General features: G+C 49.3%; 1 protein-coding gene across 1 annotated transcript in view; it reads left to right on the forward strand.

The window, feature by feature from the left end:
* Positions 1-14695, forward strand: part of PDZK1 (PDZ domain containing 1) — a 31201-nt gene that overhangs the window by 13688 nt on the left and 2818 nt on the right. Inside the window, exons 2-7 of the mRNA XM_070396834.1 lie at positions 3973-4184; positions 5078-5327; positions 7158-7294; positions 8084-8279; positions 10969-11165; positions 14147-14344. Coding sequence (XP_070252935.1) covers positions 3975-4184; positions 5078-5327; positions 7158-7294; positions 8084-8279; positions 10969-11165; positions 14147-14344 — 1188 coding nt within the window. The 5' untranslated portion in view covers positions 3973-3974. The remainder of the gene's footprint in view (positions 1-3972; positions 4185-5077; positions 5328-7157; positions 7295-8083; positions 8280-10968; positions 11166-14146; positions 14345-14695) is intronic.

Here is a 14695-nt window from a genome sequence, read left to right on the forward strand (position 1 = left end):
CACATGTGGAAACGCCCGATTAAAAACTCCCATTGGGAATGTTCACAAGCCTCCGCAGCCTAGGGGGTGGGGTAGGAATGAAGGGATGTTCATCCGTGACGCCTTGAGGAATTCTTGAGTTCAAGGTCAGTGGGAGCCCGAGGACAGAAACAGTTCCCAAGACAAGGAGGACCAGCGGGGAGAGCAGAGCTGCTGTCCCACCCCCGGGAGGCATCATCTTGTCCAGGGATCCTGGCGTCGCTGCCACCAGATAACACAGACCCGGGGAGCCATCCTGCTGAGGAGGGAGCGGGAATGACACCCATGGGAGTGAAGTTGGCAAAAATAATGGAGTCTTTCCTCACGTCTTAGGGCCTGGGCGCTGTCGGCCCTGCCCGAGGCACCTGCTGCCTCATCTGAGTGAACAGATACGGAGGTGAAATGGGGGAGATCGATGCACCACTGACAGTCCATGGGCGTCAGGCCTGGCACATTGTCACATTTACCCGTCTGATTCTCAGCCCTCGCTGCCCCCATCACTAGAGAGGCTCATGCAGTAAACGCTGAGACCTCACCTCCCACCTGCTCCGGACTCAGACCCCAGGCTTCAAACCCAAACATGAGCGTTTCTAAAACCCCCCCAAAGAAGAAACGAGTGCTTAAAACCACCCTTTGCTGCATTTAACTCCTCTCCCCTGAGTCTTGGAATAGCGCCCCCGGGGGTCAGAGAAAGACACCCAGATTGGGTAAACTGTTACCCCCGAGCGCACCTCATTCAGCCGGAGAACCCAGGGGCAGCCGGGCTGGGAGGGGCCCTGGTGCCCTGTGTCCCGCAGCCAGGGCCCCGCCAACAGGGCAGGAACACGCCGCAGCCCCAAGCTGTGCTGGGCGCCTCCCTCCCCAGGGCCAGCTCTGAGCCGGGCAAACCTAGAGTCAAGCAGACGAAAACCACCTTTACCAGCCCTGGGGGCCCTTGATGCTGTGACTTAAGTCTGAGGGCCCCCAAACCCAAGCACCTGAGAGCTGAGGCCACCCACCAGCCGCCCGGCGGGTGGAATCCCGAGCTCCGTCTGTGACTGAGGTCCTACCGGTCACCCTTCGCGCCCCTGAGCAGGAGTGGCACTTGCCAGCTCTGCTTCATAGCTCCTTGCTCCCCACCAGCTACTTCCTCCCCAGACAAATCGCTCCTTCAGTTCGCACACTGGAGTGGTCAGGTCTGCTCGGACTCATGAGCACAGGCCCCTCAGCTTCCTACTGAACATCAAGAAGACATGTTATTGCAAATCGGACCGTGCGTGGGGGTCTCTGGTTCCATTCCTGGGCAAGGGCGTGTACCCGCGTTCGGGAGGCAACCAATCAGTGTGTCTCTCTCACACTGATGTCTCCCTCTCCCTCTCCCCTCCCTCTCCCCTCCCTCTCCCCCTTCCTCTCCCCTCCCTCTCCCCCTCTCTCCTTCTCTCCTTCTCTCCTCTCCTTCCCTCCCTCTACTCTCTCTGAAAAGCAATGGGAAAAATACCCTCAGGTGAGGATTAACAAAAAAAGGACAAAGAAAACCAATGCTTTTAGTCCTTAGGAAAGACTCTAAGAACCTGAACCACGTGCACAGCTGGTGCAGTCGGAGGTGTTAGCATGTCTCCAGCTGGGCACGGGCACCAGCGTTAAGCCTTCACTGGCTGAACTGGGGGAGGCAGGTGTGGCGACAGGAGGCAGTGTGGGCCCAAGCAGTCACGGTTTTCCAAGCCGCTCCCGGCATTTCTCTCAGGGTTTCTGTTGGTGTGAGTTGCCCAGTTTGCTGGGCTTCAACCCCAGATGTGAAAAGCTTTGCCCTCAAACGCCAAGGCTTCAAAGGCACAGGGCAGACCTGAGCGAGCACAGTCTGACTGTCCAAAGACTTTAACAAACAAACAAAAAACAACTTGAGGTTCGTCCAGGAATAGTGACTTGTTTCCTTGACTATCAGGCTTTCTCATCTCTATTGAGACACGAGAACACTTGACCTCTCCCCTCCTCCCCAAGCACAGGACTAGTCCTAGCAGGGAAGTGCCCCTGTCCCGCCTGGGAGAGACCAGTGGGTTTTGAGCGGGGGCGAGGGGGGGGGGGGGTGCCTTAGAAATAAGCATTTACATGCGCCTCACACACAGCCTGAGCTCTTGGTGAAACGACCTCCAGGGCCTTCACTTGGATGACGCGCATGTTTGGGGTTTTGGAGGCTGTGATGAGGTTTCTCTATAATTACCCCCGAACGTCAGAGGCTTTGCCTTTCCCCTCAAGGCTTCTCGGTGCGGTGACATTGAGGCCGACAGGGATGGAGAGTTCAGTTTGGGTACAGATGTGGGTTTGAGCTGAAAATGTTCCTGACGCTTGCGGGCTAGTCACTCGGCGGGAAGGCTACTAGAAGGTTGAAGTCGGAGGGGCCTACACAGCTGCTTGCACGAGGAACCCACTCCGGGATGCGTTCCTCTCCCCTCACTCCCTGCTCCTCCCCTTTCCGCCCAGAGCGGTTGGCCCTGACTCTGCTTTCCCAGGGGTCAGCCCTGACCAGTGCCCCTGGCTGCCCCTGGCTGTCCTTCCCCTTCCCCTGACTCTGGCGGGAGCGCTCAGGCCCTGAGCCCTGGGTAAGAGATCACTGAAAACAGGGCCTGTTTGTTTATTGTTTTCTTGGCTCTTCGCCTTCATGCCACCGGCAGTGTGGCTGCCAGGCTCTGCCGTGACCACGTGAAGAGGCCCGGTCTCCGGCAGTGGGAGGCTTCCCGCCCGGCTTGTACTGTACACAGAGGTCAGAGATGGTATCTCCAATCGGCGGGGTGGCATCCAGGAGCCCAGAACACTGTGCTGCCTCTTCTCCGTCCTTCACCCCCACACACTGTCTGGTCTTCAGTTTCTGTCCCTCAGGAGGGCAGGGACCGTCAGCTTATCCCTGGCAGGGATGGGTGAGGAGGGGCACGGGGCTTCCCTGCGGGCGGTCTAACCAGCAGGCTGCTGTCTGCTCTGGCATGGGCAGCCTGGCCTCATTCTTACTCTCTGAGGAACAAAGGTGCTTGAGCTAGGAGGGTTTGGGACGCGGGTAGGAGCCTTCCTCTGACTAACTGGAGCCAGAGCTGCAGCTGGTGGTCCCTACACTCATCCTGTCCTCCTTGGCCCAGGACCTGGCTCCTGCCTGGGGCCGTGGGAGGGAAGGGTGGGCGGAAATGGAAGCTCAGGAGCCAGAATCCGACCTGGCCATGGGAATCCTTCTCTATTGGGCATCCCTGCTCTGCTCTGCCTGGAACTTTAGGTTCCAGAAACCAACTTTCTACCTCATTTCCAGTGTCTCAGGCCAGCTCTGAGGCCGGCTGCTCTGTTTTTCAACCGAGTCTTCCTGGTCCTGTCCTGTCTCATCTAAGTCCAATGAATCCTTCAGGTCTTGGAAGTCTTCCTCCAGTCTTCCTGCAACCCATTCTTCATGCTTCCCACCACTGCCCACTCCCAAGGCCTCCTGTGCTATTCTCCCCTTTTACCCGATTCTTTCCTCACGTATCATTCACCACGTGTCATTGTAAACGTAGGTTCTCCCTGATAGGAGAGGCACCTGGGTCTGTCTTATCTACAGATTTATCCTCAATGCCTAGAGCTCACCAGGCACTTAAAATATTTGAGTGAAAGTGGGCTTGTATTTTCTTAAACATTCTAGGTCATGTATTTGGACCTAATTTCTTTATGTCAGGGGACAAAGAAGAATTTGGTTTTGGAGCTATTGAGATGAAAGCATCTGTGTCTAGTACCCACACAAATATAGGCATGTGAAACTCAAGCAAAGAGGTTGTCTTTGGGGAAATAGATTTGGAAATCATTAGTGAGTCCTGGAAGGAGGCCTCCTATACCCTCAGTGTTGCTACTCAAATGGTCTGGATTTGGTGTGATTAGAAGAAGAAAATTATAGGGACTGGAGGACAGGGTTTCCACTCCAATTAGATGTCCTTTCCCACAGATTTACCCGCTTATTTCTCATCACAGACATGGCCTCCACCTTCAACCCCCGGGAGTGTAAGCTGTCTAAACAAGAAGGGCAGAGCTACGGCTTCTTCCTGCGGATTGAGAAGGACACCGACGGCCACCTGGTGCGGGTGGTGGAGAAGGGCAGCCCCGCAGAGCGGGCGGGGCTCCAGGATGGAGACAGAGTTCTCCGGATCAACGGCGTCTTCGTGGACAAGGAAGAACATAAACAGGTGGGCGGGCATTTGTGGGATCTCCTCAGGACCTCTCCAGTCCCATCTTTGCTGGTTGTTGTTTTGGGGTCAACAGAGATTTCCTGGCTGCCGCTGGCAAGGCAGGGCACCTTGATGGCTGTGCTTTCTGCCAGCGAATCGAGTCTCACACTGAACCGAGAACTGTACACATTATTCCTAAATTTCAACCATGTCAGGTCTGAAATGCATTGCATATTGCCTAGCACAGGAACTAATTTCATATTCATTGTTTTGTTAAATCCTCATCACAACCCATGAGGTACACATGACCATTTCACAGATGAGAAGTGGAGGCTCAGATAACGTGTGTTCATGCAGTGACCTTACCCCAACTCCGCCTCCTCCATGCTGTCTTCATAGACCTGGGGGGGCCTGTTGTGCTCTAAGGTGGCATTTATCCCTCGAAAGGACTGGCCCTTTTATAAAAAATATTTTTATTAATTTTAGAGAAGAAGGGAGAGGGAGCGAAAGAGAGAAACATCAATGATGAGAGAGAATCATTGATGGCTGCCTCCTACACGCCCCCTACTGGGGATCGAGCCCACAACCCTGGGCATGTGCCCTTGGCCTGAATCGAACCCGGGACCCTTCAGTCGGCAGGCCGATGCTCTATCCACTGAGCCAAACCAGCCAGGGCAGGACCGGTCCTTTTAAGAGTCCCCTGGGCAGGGGTGGCCACACTCTTGATTCCTAATCTGCACACGACTCTCAGGTGGGCCCTCAGGAAGGCTGAGGCGGAGATGGCTGGGCATTATCTACTGACCATTTGGGTGTCAGGGATCCGCTATCAGAATCGCCAGGGCCAGGTAATGAGCCAGCGACGCCCCTCTGGTGGTTAACAGGTTACTGGTTAAAGTTGTCCTTCCTCCCAGGTGGTGGATCTGATCCGAAACAGCGGGAATTCAGTGACTTTTCTAGTTCTGGATGGCGATTCCTATGAGAAAGCCATGAGAGAAAAGGTAGACTTGAAAGAGTTTGGTCAGAGTCAGAAGGGGCCAAGCCTGAATGATAAGAAACTGCCCCCCGTGATGAACGGAGGAGCCCAGGCGTGGACCCAGCCACGGCTCTGCTACCTGGTGAAGGAGGGGGGCAGCTTCGGCTTTTCTCTGAAGACCGTCCAAGGTAAGCTCGAGGGTGGGGCACAAACAACCGACTTTCCAGGAAAATGATGCTGGCGATGAATGACTTCTTTGACTTAACTTTTCAGTTGCTATGGATACCCCAGAGCAGCTACACTCTCTCCCTCCTCTCCAGCCCGCCCCTGGCCATGCCCAATTGTCGAATGAGGGATCAAGACATTGGACAGCGGCAGGGTTGGGGGAGGGGGTGGCACTGGGTGCTCCTGAACCCGAGTTTGTTAGGCTGAGCCTCTGAGGCCAGAGGGTTAGAGCATTGATGCTTCTTTGGTATTCTCTTCTAGCTTCCTTAGGTAAAGGTGGAGGGAAGATTGGGAAATAAGCAAGAAGAAGGAGGTTCTTCATAATAGCTACTTCAATTTTTTTTTTTTTTTTTTTATTGATTTCAGAGAGGAAGGGAGCGGGAGAGAGAGAGACATCAAGGATGAGAGAGAATCATTGACTGGCTGCCTCCTGCATGCCCCCTACTGGGGATCAAGCCGGCAATCAGGGCATGTGCCCTGATCAGGAATTGAACTTCGACCTCCTGGTTCATGGGTTCATGCTCAACCACTGAGCCACACCGGCTGGGTCATAATAGCTACTTTTGAGTAAGAATATCTCTTTTCATCTCTTGGAGTACCCAGGTTGTCACTCATGTATTCAAGAAATTCTTGTTGAGGATACTGCAAAAATCCCCACCTGCTATGACGTTGAAGTAGGACCCCCAGCTGTGGCCCAGCCGCATTGGGGTGTGCCCTTGATCCCTAGCTGAGAGGCACAGAGTGATTTGAAAACCCCCCACCATCAGGAAGTCCTAGAAGTTCTGTTTCTGGAGTCTCAGAGGTGCAGGCTGACCTGCATCCAGTTGACAATGGTTTTAGTGGTTTCTGTGGGATCAAGGCTGGAACCTTGTGGTTCCACCTCTAATGCTGCTCCTCCATTCCTGGCCCTGGAGAGGCACTGGTTGTGGGTAACTTGGTAAGTGATAAAGGGCAAATCATGGAAAACCTGTAGCGAGAGACACAAGCTAGACATGAGAGGCGTTTCTCAAGCTTGTCCGTGATTGGGCAGCTGGGCATTTCTCAGACGTCTGTTGTCAGTAAAATGGTAAAAACAGATTCTATTCATTAGGCCCCTGGGCTGGTGGGCATGGGGAATGGTTTAGATTAGCTTCACAAAGAACATGTTTTCTTCATGACAAAGATCTAAGGAGGAGCAGGAGAACTGTGTTTAGGAAAGCAGAGTTTAATTAGTTACTGTTATTCTTGCATATAATGTATTTAGTCATTATAAAGCCACTCTTTACCTCAACTGAATATTAATATCTTGAGAAAATGGACAGAATTACTTTAAGACATCATACCACCTGCGGATCTGCCGGCAGGCACGTATGCGCCCCTCCCTCCCACACCTCTGGCCCCTTCTGCCTGAGTCAGTGACATTCATGGGCTCCGCTGGTCTGGGATGGGTGATGACAGTGCTGATGAACGAGGACAGAATGGAGGGGGTGTCTTCCAATTCCACAAACAGAGAGGGGTACGAGTCAGGGAGGCAGCACGAGTGGGGTTTGGGTCTTTCTGGTTCAAGAGGCAAGAGTCACCTGCGATTCCTTCTTTGCATTTAGCTAGACTCAGAAATTCTGTTCATATCAACAGAGCCAATTGAGGAACGGCTGTGGCGAGCTTGGCTAGGAGCTGTAGTTATAAAGTTAAATCGGAAGCCAAAGGCTACTTGAGTTATCTCTAACATGGGACGTTCTAATTTACAATATTGAGAGAAAACCCGTTAACTGTGGTACTTCCTGTAACCTCAGCCCGCCCCTACTCTCCTTCAGGTATAAAGGGGGTGTACATGACTGACATCACCCCGCAAGGTGTGGCTATGAAAGCAGGTGTCCTGGCAGATGATCACTTGATTGAGGTGAACGGAGAGAACGTAGAAGATGCCACTCACGAGGAAGTGGTTGAAAAGGTACTTTCTTGCCTTCCCTTTCACTCACTCTCGTTGGAGGTGACAGGGAGACAGGAGTGACAGCTTATGACGGGAGAGATGTAACGGTGGGAAGTGGCCCTTTTGTATGAAGAGCCAACAGACTCGCTGGTGACAAGCAGTGTCTAGGATTTGAGAATAAGGCCTTTGCTAGTTTCATGTTATTTTGAAGACAAGTGTTTTAACTTTATCTTTTAAATCTTACTGTACCTGCTTGGGAGCACCCTCTGAATTTATAGTAAATTTACTGTTGACCCGATGTTACTAAACTATTTGAATACTAGCTGCAAGATGACCAATGTGGCGAGGAATACAGAGCTAAGCTGGGGAGTTCTGGGAGGCAGCTACCCCAAATCTTAGGTCCCAGCACAGTCCTATGACTCATGGAAAACAGTCCGAGGTTTTCCTTTAAGATCCTCTGGAGCCTTTTCTTGGTAAAATAATCCTTCACAATCGAACTTTACTTTTTCTTCTTTTCCAAACTCCTTTCCCAGCTTTCCCCTAAGTACCTTTCTGGGTTTTCTGAATTCCAGCTCTTCCTTGGGTTCAGCTAGCGTTGGTGTAGGGAGGTCATCCTTAACCGAGGGAAAAACAACAAGTGTGGACGTGGAGGTAGAAAAGGACCAGCGAGGTGGCCGTTCAACAGCTGACCCTTACCTCTTACATCCCGTATTTTCTGCTGAATCTAGAGGCCACGTGCAGAGACTTGCCTGTTTCCCAGCGTCGTTTCTGGAGACTGGGGTTGGCCCTCACCTGTGTGTGTCGTTGCAGGTGAGGAAGTCAGGAAGCCGCGTCGCGTTCCTGCTGGTGGACAAGGAAACGGACCAGCTCCATACAGAGCAGAATATCAAACTCAAGAGGGAAACAGCCAGTTTGAAATTGCTGCCCCACCAGCCACGGGTGGTTGACATGAAGAAGGGAAGCAATGGCTATGGTTTCTACCTGAGGGCAGGCCCGGAGCAGAGAGGTAAGGCAGGAGGAGAGCGGGACGCTTGGCAGTGTAATCACCCAGTTCTTCATCCCAGCCTGACCCAGAGCACCATGAGGCCCGCAACCCCAGCACGGAGCGGGGCGTGAGAAGCTAGAAAGCATAGCTAGGTCAGTGTCTTTCTTTTTAAAAATTTTTTATTGATGAGAGAGAATCATTGATTGGCTGCCTCCTGCACATCCCCTACTGGGGGTCAAGCCTGCAACCTGGGCATGTGCCCTTAACTGGAATTGAACACAGGACCCTTCAGTCTGCAGGCCGACACTCTAGCCCAGTGATGGCGAACCTATGACACGCATGTCAGAGGTGACATGCGAACTCATTTTTTTGGTTGATTTTTCTTTGTTAAATGGCATTTAAATATATAAAATAAATATCAAAAATATAAATCTTTGTTTTACTATGGTTGCAAATATCAAAAAATTTCTATATGTGACATGGCACCAAAGTTAGGGTTTTTCAAATTGCTGACACGCCGAGCTCAAAAGGTTCGCCATCACTGCTCTAGCCACTGAGCAAAACTAGCCAGCGTGCTGGGTCAGCTTCCATGTCACACGGGGGCCGGATCCTGGGAACCCCCCAGGTTTCCATAGCAGAAGAATAAGGTAGAATTTTGGATCTGAGCAGTAGTATGCTGCTAAATTGGCTCTGGGGCAGGGGGAAGGCCCTAATTTATATATTTGTTAATCTTTGTGGTATAAATACCCCTACTGTGTCTAATTTCAAGCTACCAACATGGCACAGAATGCAAAGTTGAGAAGTATTGTGCACAACTGGTGCTCATGAGCTGGTGAGGCAGCTGCAGCACACCACCAGGTCTGAGGCACGGGTACGGGTTGGGATCTCAGACTCAAACAGAAGCAGGAATCTTTCTGATTCCTTGTAACTCAACAAGGATAATGGGGAAGATGAATACATCAAAGAATGTAGGTTCAGGCCATGTAAACTGTCACACACCTGGAGGTTTACTATTTTCTTTTTATTTTATACTAGAGGCCTGGTGCATGAATTCGTGCATGGGTGGGGTCCGCCCCCAGTCGGCGGCGGGGGTGGCAATTGAATTCTGGTCGAAATCCTGGTCGAGGGGACAATTTGCATATTAGCCTTTTATTATATAGGATGTTTACATGAATTCATCCAATATTAATTTGGTTGGTATTATATAAAAACACCCCCAGGGCCTTTGAGATTATCAAGTGAATCAGATGAATTCTTCAGTCAAGGAGCCTCCTAGTGAGATAACACACGTATGTCCATAACTGAAGGAATTCAAGGTTGGAGCAAGCTTTTCTCACTAGAAAGGTACTGGGAGGCCTCATAATACAGGTGCCACTTGAGCTTGGGCTTTGTAGTATGAGTAGAATGTGGACAAGAAAGGCTGTCCCAGAAAGATAGGAGTTGTGTGAACAAAGCAAGGAAACAGGCACAGTGTGACTGACATCCACACAGGGAACCAAGTTAGAAATATCGGTTGGAGAGAGACAATGAAGGATCTTTAATGCCAGGTGGAGGAGTTTGGACTTGATCCGATAGTCTATGAGGAGTTAAACGTTTTTTGAGTAGTGCCAGAGAGAAGAAAATTAAGCCTACAGTGTCTTGGGGGCTTAATTTCTCTTAATAATTCAGCAAGAATTGCTGAAGTTGAGGGCTTGGAGAAGATGCAGTGATTATATCAGGTTAAACTGGGATCAAAATCAGGTCCGTTTAGCTCCAAAGCCAGTGCTCATGCTGTTGCCCTGGGGAGTGACCTGGTCAGACTCTGCATCCAGATGAATCTGCAGGAGACGGCAAAGATCAGGGACGGGGAGAGCAGCTGGTCAGGCGCAGTAGCAGTTTAGGTAGAATCCAAGACAGGAACTAATTAATACAAACTGCTTGGAGGGGAAGTGGGACCAAAGAAAAGTGTAAGATATTGAAGTGGCATCGAAGGACTTAGTAGGTGATCAGATATGGGGGGTGGGTGCTGAGGAAGAATCAGTTGTCAAGTGTCTGACGGGACGATGGTGCTCCCACCAACAGGGGACCAAGAGGAGGGGCTTGGGGAATAGATTACGTTGTGAGGGATCTGCAGGATATCCAGTTGGAGACGGCCAACAGCCAGCTGCAAAAGTGAAATGAACACTTGTTAAAACCGTGCGAGGGTCAAAAAAGTGTGAGCGATATGGAGGCCTCCGGTGAAGACAGTTCAGGTTAGGAAAAGGCTACAGACACACCCTGTGTGCACACAGACACAGTCACGCTGGGTTTCCTAGGGTTTGATTTCTTGGGTTTTGTTCTTCACTCTTCCATCCCCCCTTTTTTATGGCTTATTGTCTACACAAGACATATGGGTACAAGTATGCCCACTGACTTTCTGGGAACTCGCTGACCCTTAATGCTTAGCATGCTCTCTTGATAAGGGTGAGTTTGAGACACTTTTAGTAAAACATGATTCTTTTCTTGAAGACCCTTTCGTGGCTGATAGGCTGGGTTTGTTCCGGGAGCGAGTCCTGAGCCGGGGATGAGACTGCATAGGGGGCTTACACACTTCTTCGGAGCCAGTGGGAGGGACAGTAGTTGGACTCAGCATGCCTACTCTATCTATGTTATTAGGGCCCTGGGCTCTGGCAGGAAATCCTAGTTTTTTTTAGGAGTCTTTCTGATAATTTATTGTTTTGGGGATGGTTAGGTCAATTCATCAAAGACATAGATTCTGGAAGTCCAGCAGAGGAGGCTGGCTTGAAGGCCAATGACCTGCTAATTGCTGTCAACGGCGAGTCTGTGGAATCCCTCAGTCATGATAGCGTGGTGGAGATGATCAGGAAGAGTGGAGATCAGACTTCCCTGTTGGTAGTAGACAAAGAGACGGACAGCATATACAGGCTGGTAAGTAATACAAGGTCATGTATTCATGCATTAAGGTTGGGTCCACTCACTAACGCCCTCCAACTTTGGCTACGTTACCTTATTTTCAGCCAGTGCTGTTTGGCCCATGAATAGCTTGTTTCTACCACCCTGGCTACTCCCTTCATGAGCCCAGCGTGTCAGTGTTGGTATTCATTGTCAGCTGATGAGAGAGTCTGGCTGATCTCAACTGGCTGGGTCATTGTCTCTATTTGGGGGTTTAAATTACCACTTTGATCTTCAACCTGGAAAGTGTACAACGACCATATTAAGGCTGCTTTGAAGGTCAAAGTGGCAGTGATAAGAGAATGCCATGTGATTGGTACATAAGTTTTAAGTCCTTGGACTCAAGATTTTGAAAGAATTTGCATATAATTGCAGAATTACTCTTGGTGATCTGAGAAAAACCTATGAACAGTAGCCTGGAAAAAGGCAGATGTAGCCCTAACTCTCCTAAGTAGGGAGCAATTGGATTTTAAGCTATAGACCATCTCATGTAAAAGCCTGGACAGGGCTATTAAACGGCTTGTAATAATTTGAAAGGCTATTATATACAAGCAGCAGACTTATTTTTGAGGTGTTCTAGGGGATGTAGCTTGATCAGATAGAGAAGCTGTAGGGAGCGAGCTTTTGGCTTAGGACAACCGAAGCTGCTGGGAACAGGATAAGCCATTTCTGAGGTGGTCCCAGTTGGTAGAAAAGGTCAAGTCAGAAGGTCACTGCTCTTGCTGTTGTAAAGCAGATTCTAGCATTGAATTCTTTCCAACTTCTAATCTTACTAGTGGCCCGGTGCACGAAATTCGTGCACATTAAAAGGGGATTAATTAGAGGAAATATTTTGATATTGCTATTTGCCCTTTATAATACAAGTGTCAGAGATGAAAGAAAATTAGTAAAATATATATGAAAATATTACTCCTGTCAGAGTCTGGGGCGTGCTGCGGGATCCAGAGTCAAGTCCCTGCATACTGGCGGCGCCTCAAAATTGCGTGAGACCCAGATCCAGCTGGCCCCACTTCAATTGGGCGAGACCCAGACCTGGCCGGCCCCACCCTTGTCAAGCCCCGCTGCAGGGGGGGGGGGGGGGGGCGCAGCCTCAGATCCCCTGGCCTGGTGCCTGGGGTGGGGGTGCAGCCTCAGGTCCCCCATTAAGCCCCACCAGGCGGAGGGGTGCAGCCTCATGTCCCTGCTGATTGCTTGTTAAGGCTCGTTACGGGAACTCAGCCTCCACTGTGGGCGCAGCCATCTTGACCATTATGGTGTGATGGTCAATTTGCATATTCCCTCTTTATTAGATAAGATGACAGAATGAGTTCACTATAATTTTAATGTTTTGGTTAAAAAAGAGAACTTTGATCTATAAAGATGACTGTCCCCATCTTCTTCCTCCCTCTTCCCCCCAAAGTGAGTTGCATGGGCTGGATGTTTGAGATATATCAGTGAATAAAGCAAACACCTAATCAGTTCCTGTAACATACTAGACACCCAAATATTTGAGAATAAAAACTCACTGTTTTATATTATTGTACTTTGCCTAGGATTAGCTGCCACTGGTTTGCTTGTTTGGGTAGTGATGTCAAAGGTATTTTTGCATGTAAGGAGTTACTGCTAATTTCCCACATTTTAAAGAGGGACAGAAATGTAGAAAATTTGCAAGCATATCGCTGAAAGGTCTGGAGTTAGTCGAACTGGGTAACTGAAAGGTTCTAAACGAGGTGCTACACTTGTTTAGAAAGGAAGCCCTGGTCTTGTGGTTAGTAAGCCAGATGGTAACCGGAGCCCTCCAATCTAATTTCAGCCAGGCTGCTCAACAGGATGACTTAGGGGAGAGCACAACTTGTACTCACTTTCAATTGCTTCATTTTTCACTCATCACTTCACAAATGTCTTGGGCACCTGTGGGCAGCAATTTAACTACTGATCTAGGATCTCAGCATACCCAAATCTAGCCTTTCAATCCTCTCAACTAAAACCCAGTCAGCTAAGTTCTTCTTCTTTTTAAATATATTTTTATTGATTTCAGAGAGGAAAAGAGAGAGAGAGAGAAAGAGAGAGAGAGAGAGAGGGAGGGAGAAGAAACATCAATGATGAGAATTATTGATTGGCTACCTCCTACACACCCTCACCCTCCGCCTCACATTGGGGATCGAGCTTGTAACTTGAGCATGTGCCCTGACAGGGAATTGAACTGTGACCTCCTGATTCATAGGCCAACACTCAAACACTGAGCCACAACGGTTGGGCTCTTATTTCTGTAAAAAAATAAATAAATAATAATAATAAAATCAGTCATATGTTCCCTGTTTATTGCCTCTTCTATATTGAAGACTATCACTGCCTTCTGTGCATGCATGTTCTGGGAGTTGAAATGGATTAGAAATATATAAAGATAGTGAGTGAGGAGCTTGGCATAACAGAAGTGTCAGCTAATGGTCACAACAATAACTAGTAAAATAGAGTACAATAGATCACAGTGCTGGAGAGGTAGTGGGGGAGAAACCATGTGACCATATGATTGCTGCCTCTGCCAATTCACTATTGTCTGTACTTTGCATGCGATATAGTGTCTTGTATTACTCTCTCTACGTGTTTAAGGAGCTTTGAAGTTCTTACTGAAGGGGAAGGCCAGATGGACCTAACTTGCATGAGATAGAGGGCAAGTCGCTAACCCTCGACAGTTGAGTGGTTTGCTTACTATCACCGTTAGGCTTATTTTTGGATCCTTGTACAACACTTTATTTTACGGATATGTGCATTTGTTTACATGTTTATACACATTGCTCCATGACAAAGCTCAGTCTTCCTTTATCCCTTTCCTGGTTGAAGTAACAAGAAATTTTCAGCCCACAATCATGTATGTGGAAGAGTGGAACATGTATGCATCTTATAAAATAAACCACCACATTTAATAGTGTAATTATTCATATTTACAATTAATGCCTCTTCCCCTTTATTTCCCCAAGGCTCATTTTTCTCCATTTCTCTACTATCAAAGTCAACAACTGCCTAACGGTTCTGTCAAGGAGGCCCTGGTTCCTGCGCCTCTGGCCAGCTCAAGTCCCGATCATAAGCCAAAGCTGTGCAGGCTGGTTAAAGGTGACAATGGCTACGGCTTCCACTTAAATGCGATTCGGGGTCAGCCAGGCCCATTTGTCAAAGAGGTACGATAACCCAGTTCCCACAGCCCAGTGACCGCAGCCACCATCAGGAGGGCGGGCTTCTCCCACTCACTGATGGCTTAGTAAAGGGGTACATTGAAGGCCGGCATTGAGCGTCTCACTTGGGTTCAAATAATTGCTGTCATGGTCCCGGCCCCTTTAAGATAGCTTAGTACATCCTAAGCCAGGGGTGGGCAAACTTTTTGACTCGAGGGCCACAATGGGTTCTTAAACTGGACCGGAGGGCCGGAGCAAAAGCATGGATGGAGTGTTTGTATGAACTAATATAAATTCAAAGTAAACATCATTACATAAAAGGGTACGGTCTTTTTTTAGTTTTATTCATTTCAAACG

This window comes from Myotis yumanensis, unplaced genomic scaffold, assembly GCF_028538775.1.
Source record: "Myotis yumanensis isolate MYYU_CA2020_CCGP unplaced genomic scaffold, mMyoYum1.0.hap1 SCAF_17, whole genome shotgun sequence".
Classification (NCBI taxonomy): domain Eukaryota; kingdom Metazoa; phylum Chordata; class Mammalia; order Chiroptera; family Vespertilionidae; genus Myotis; species Myotis yumanensis.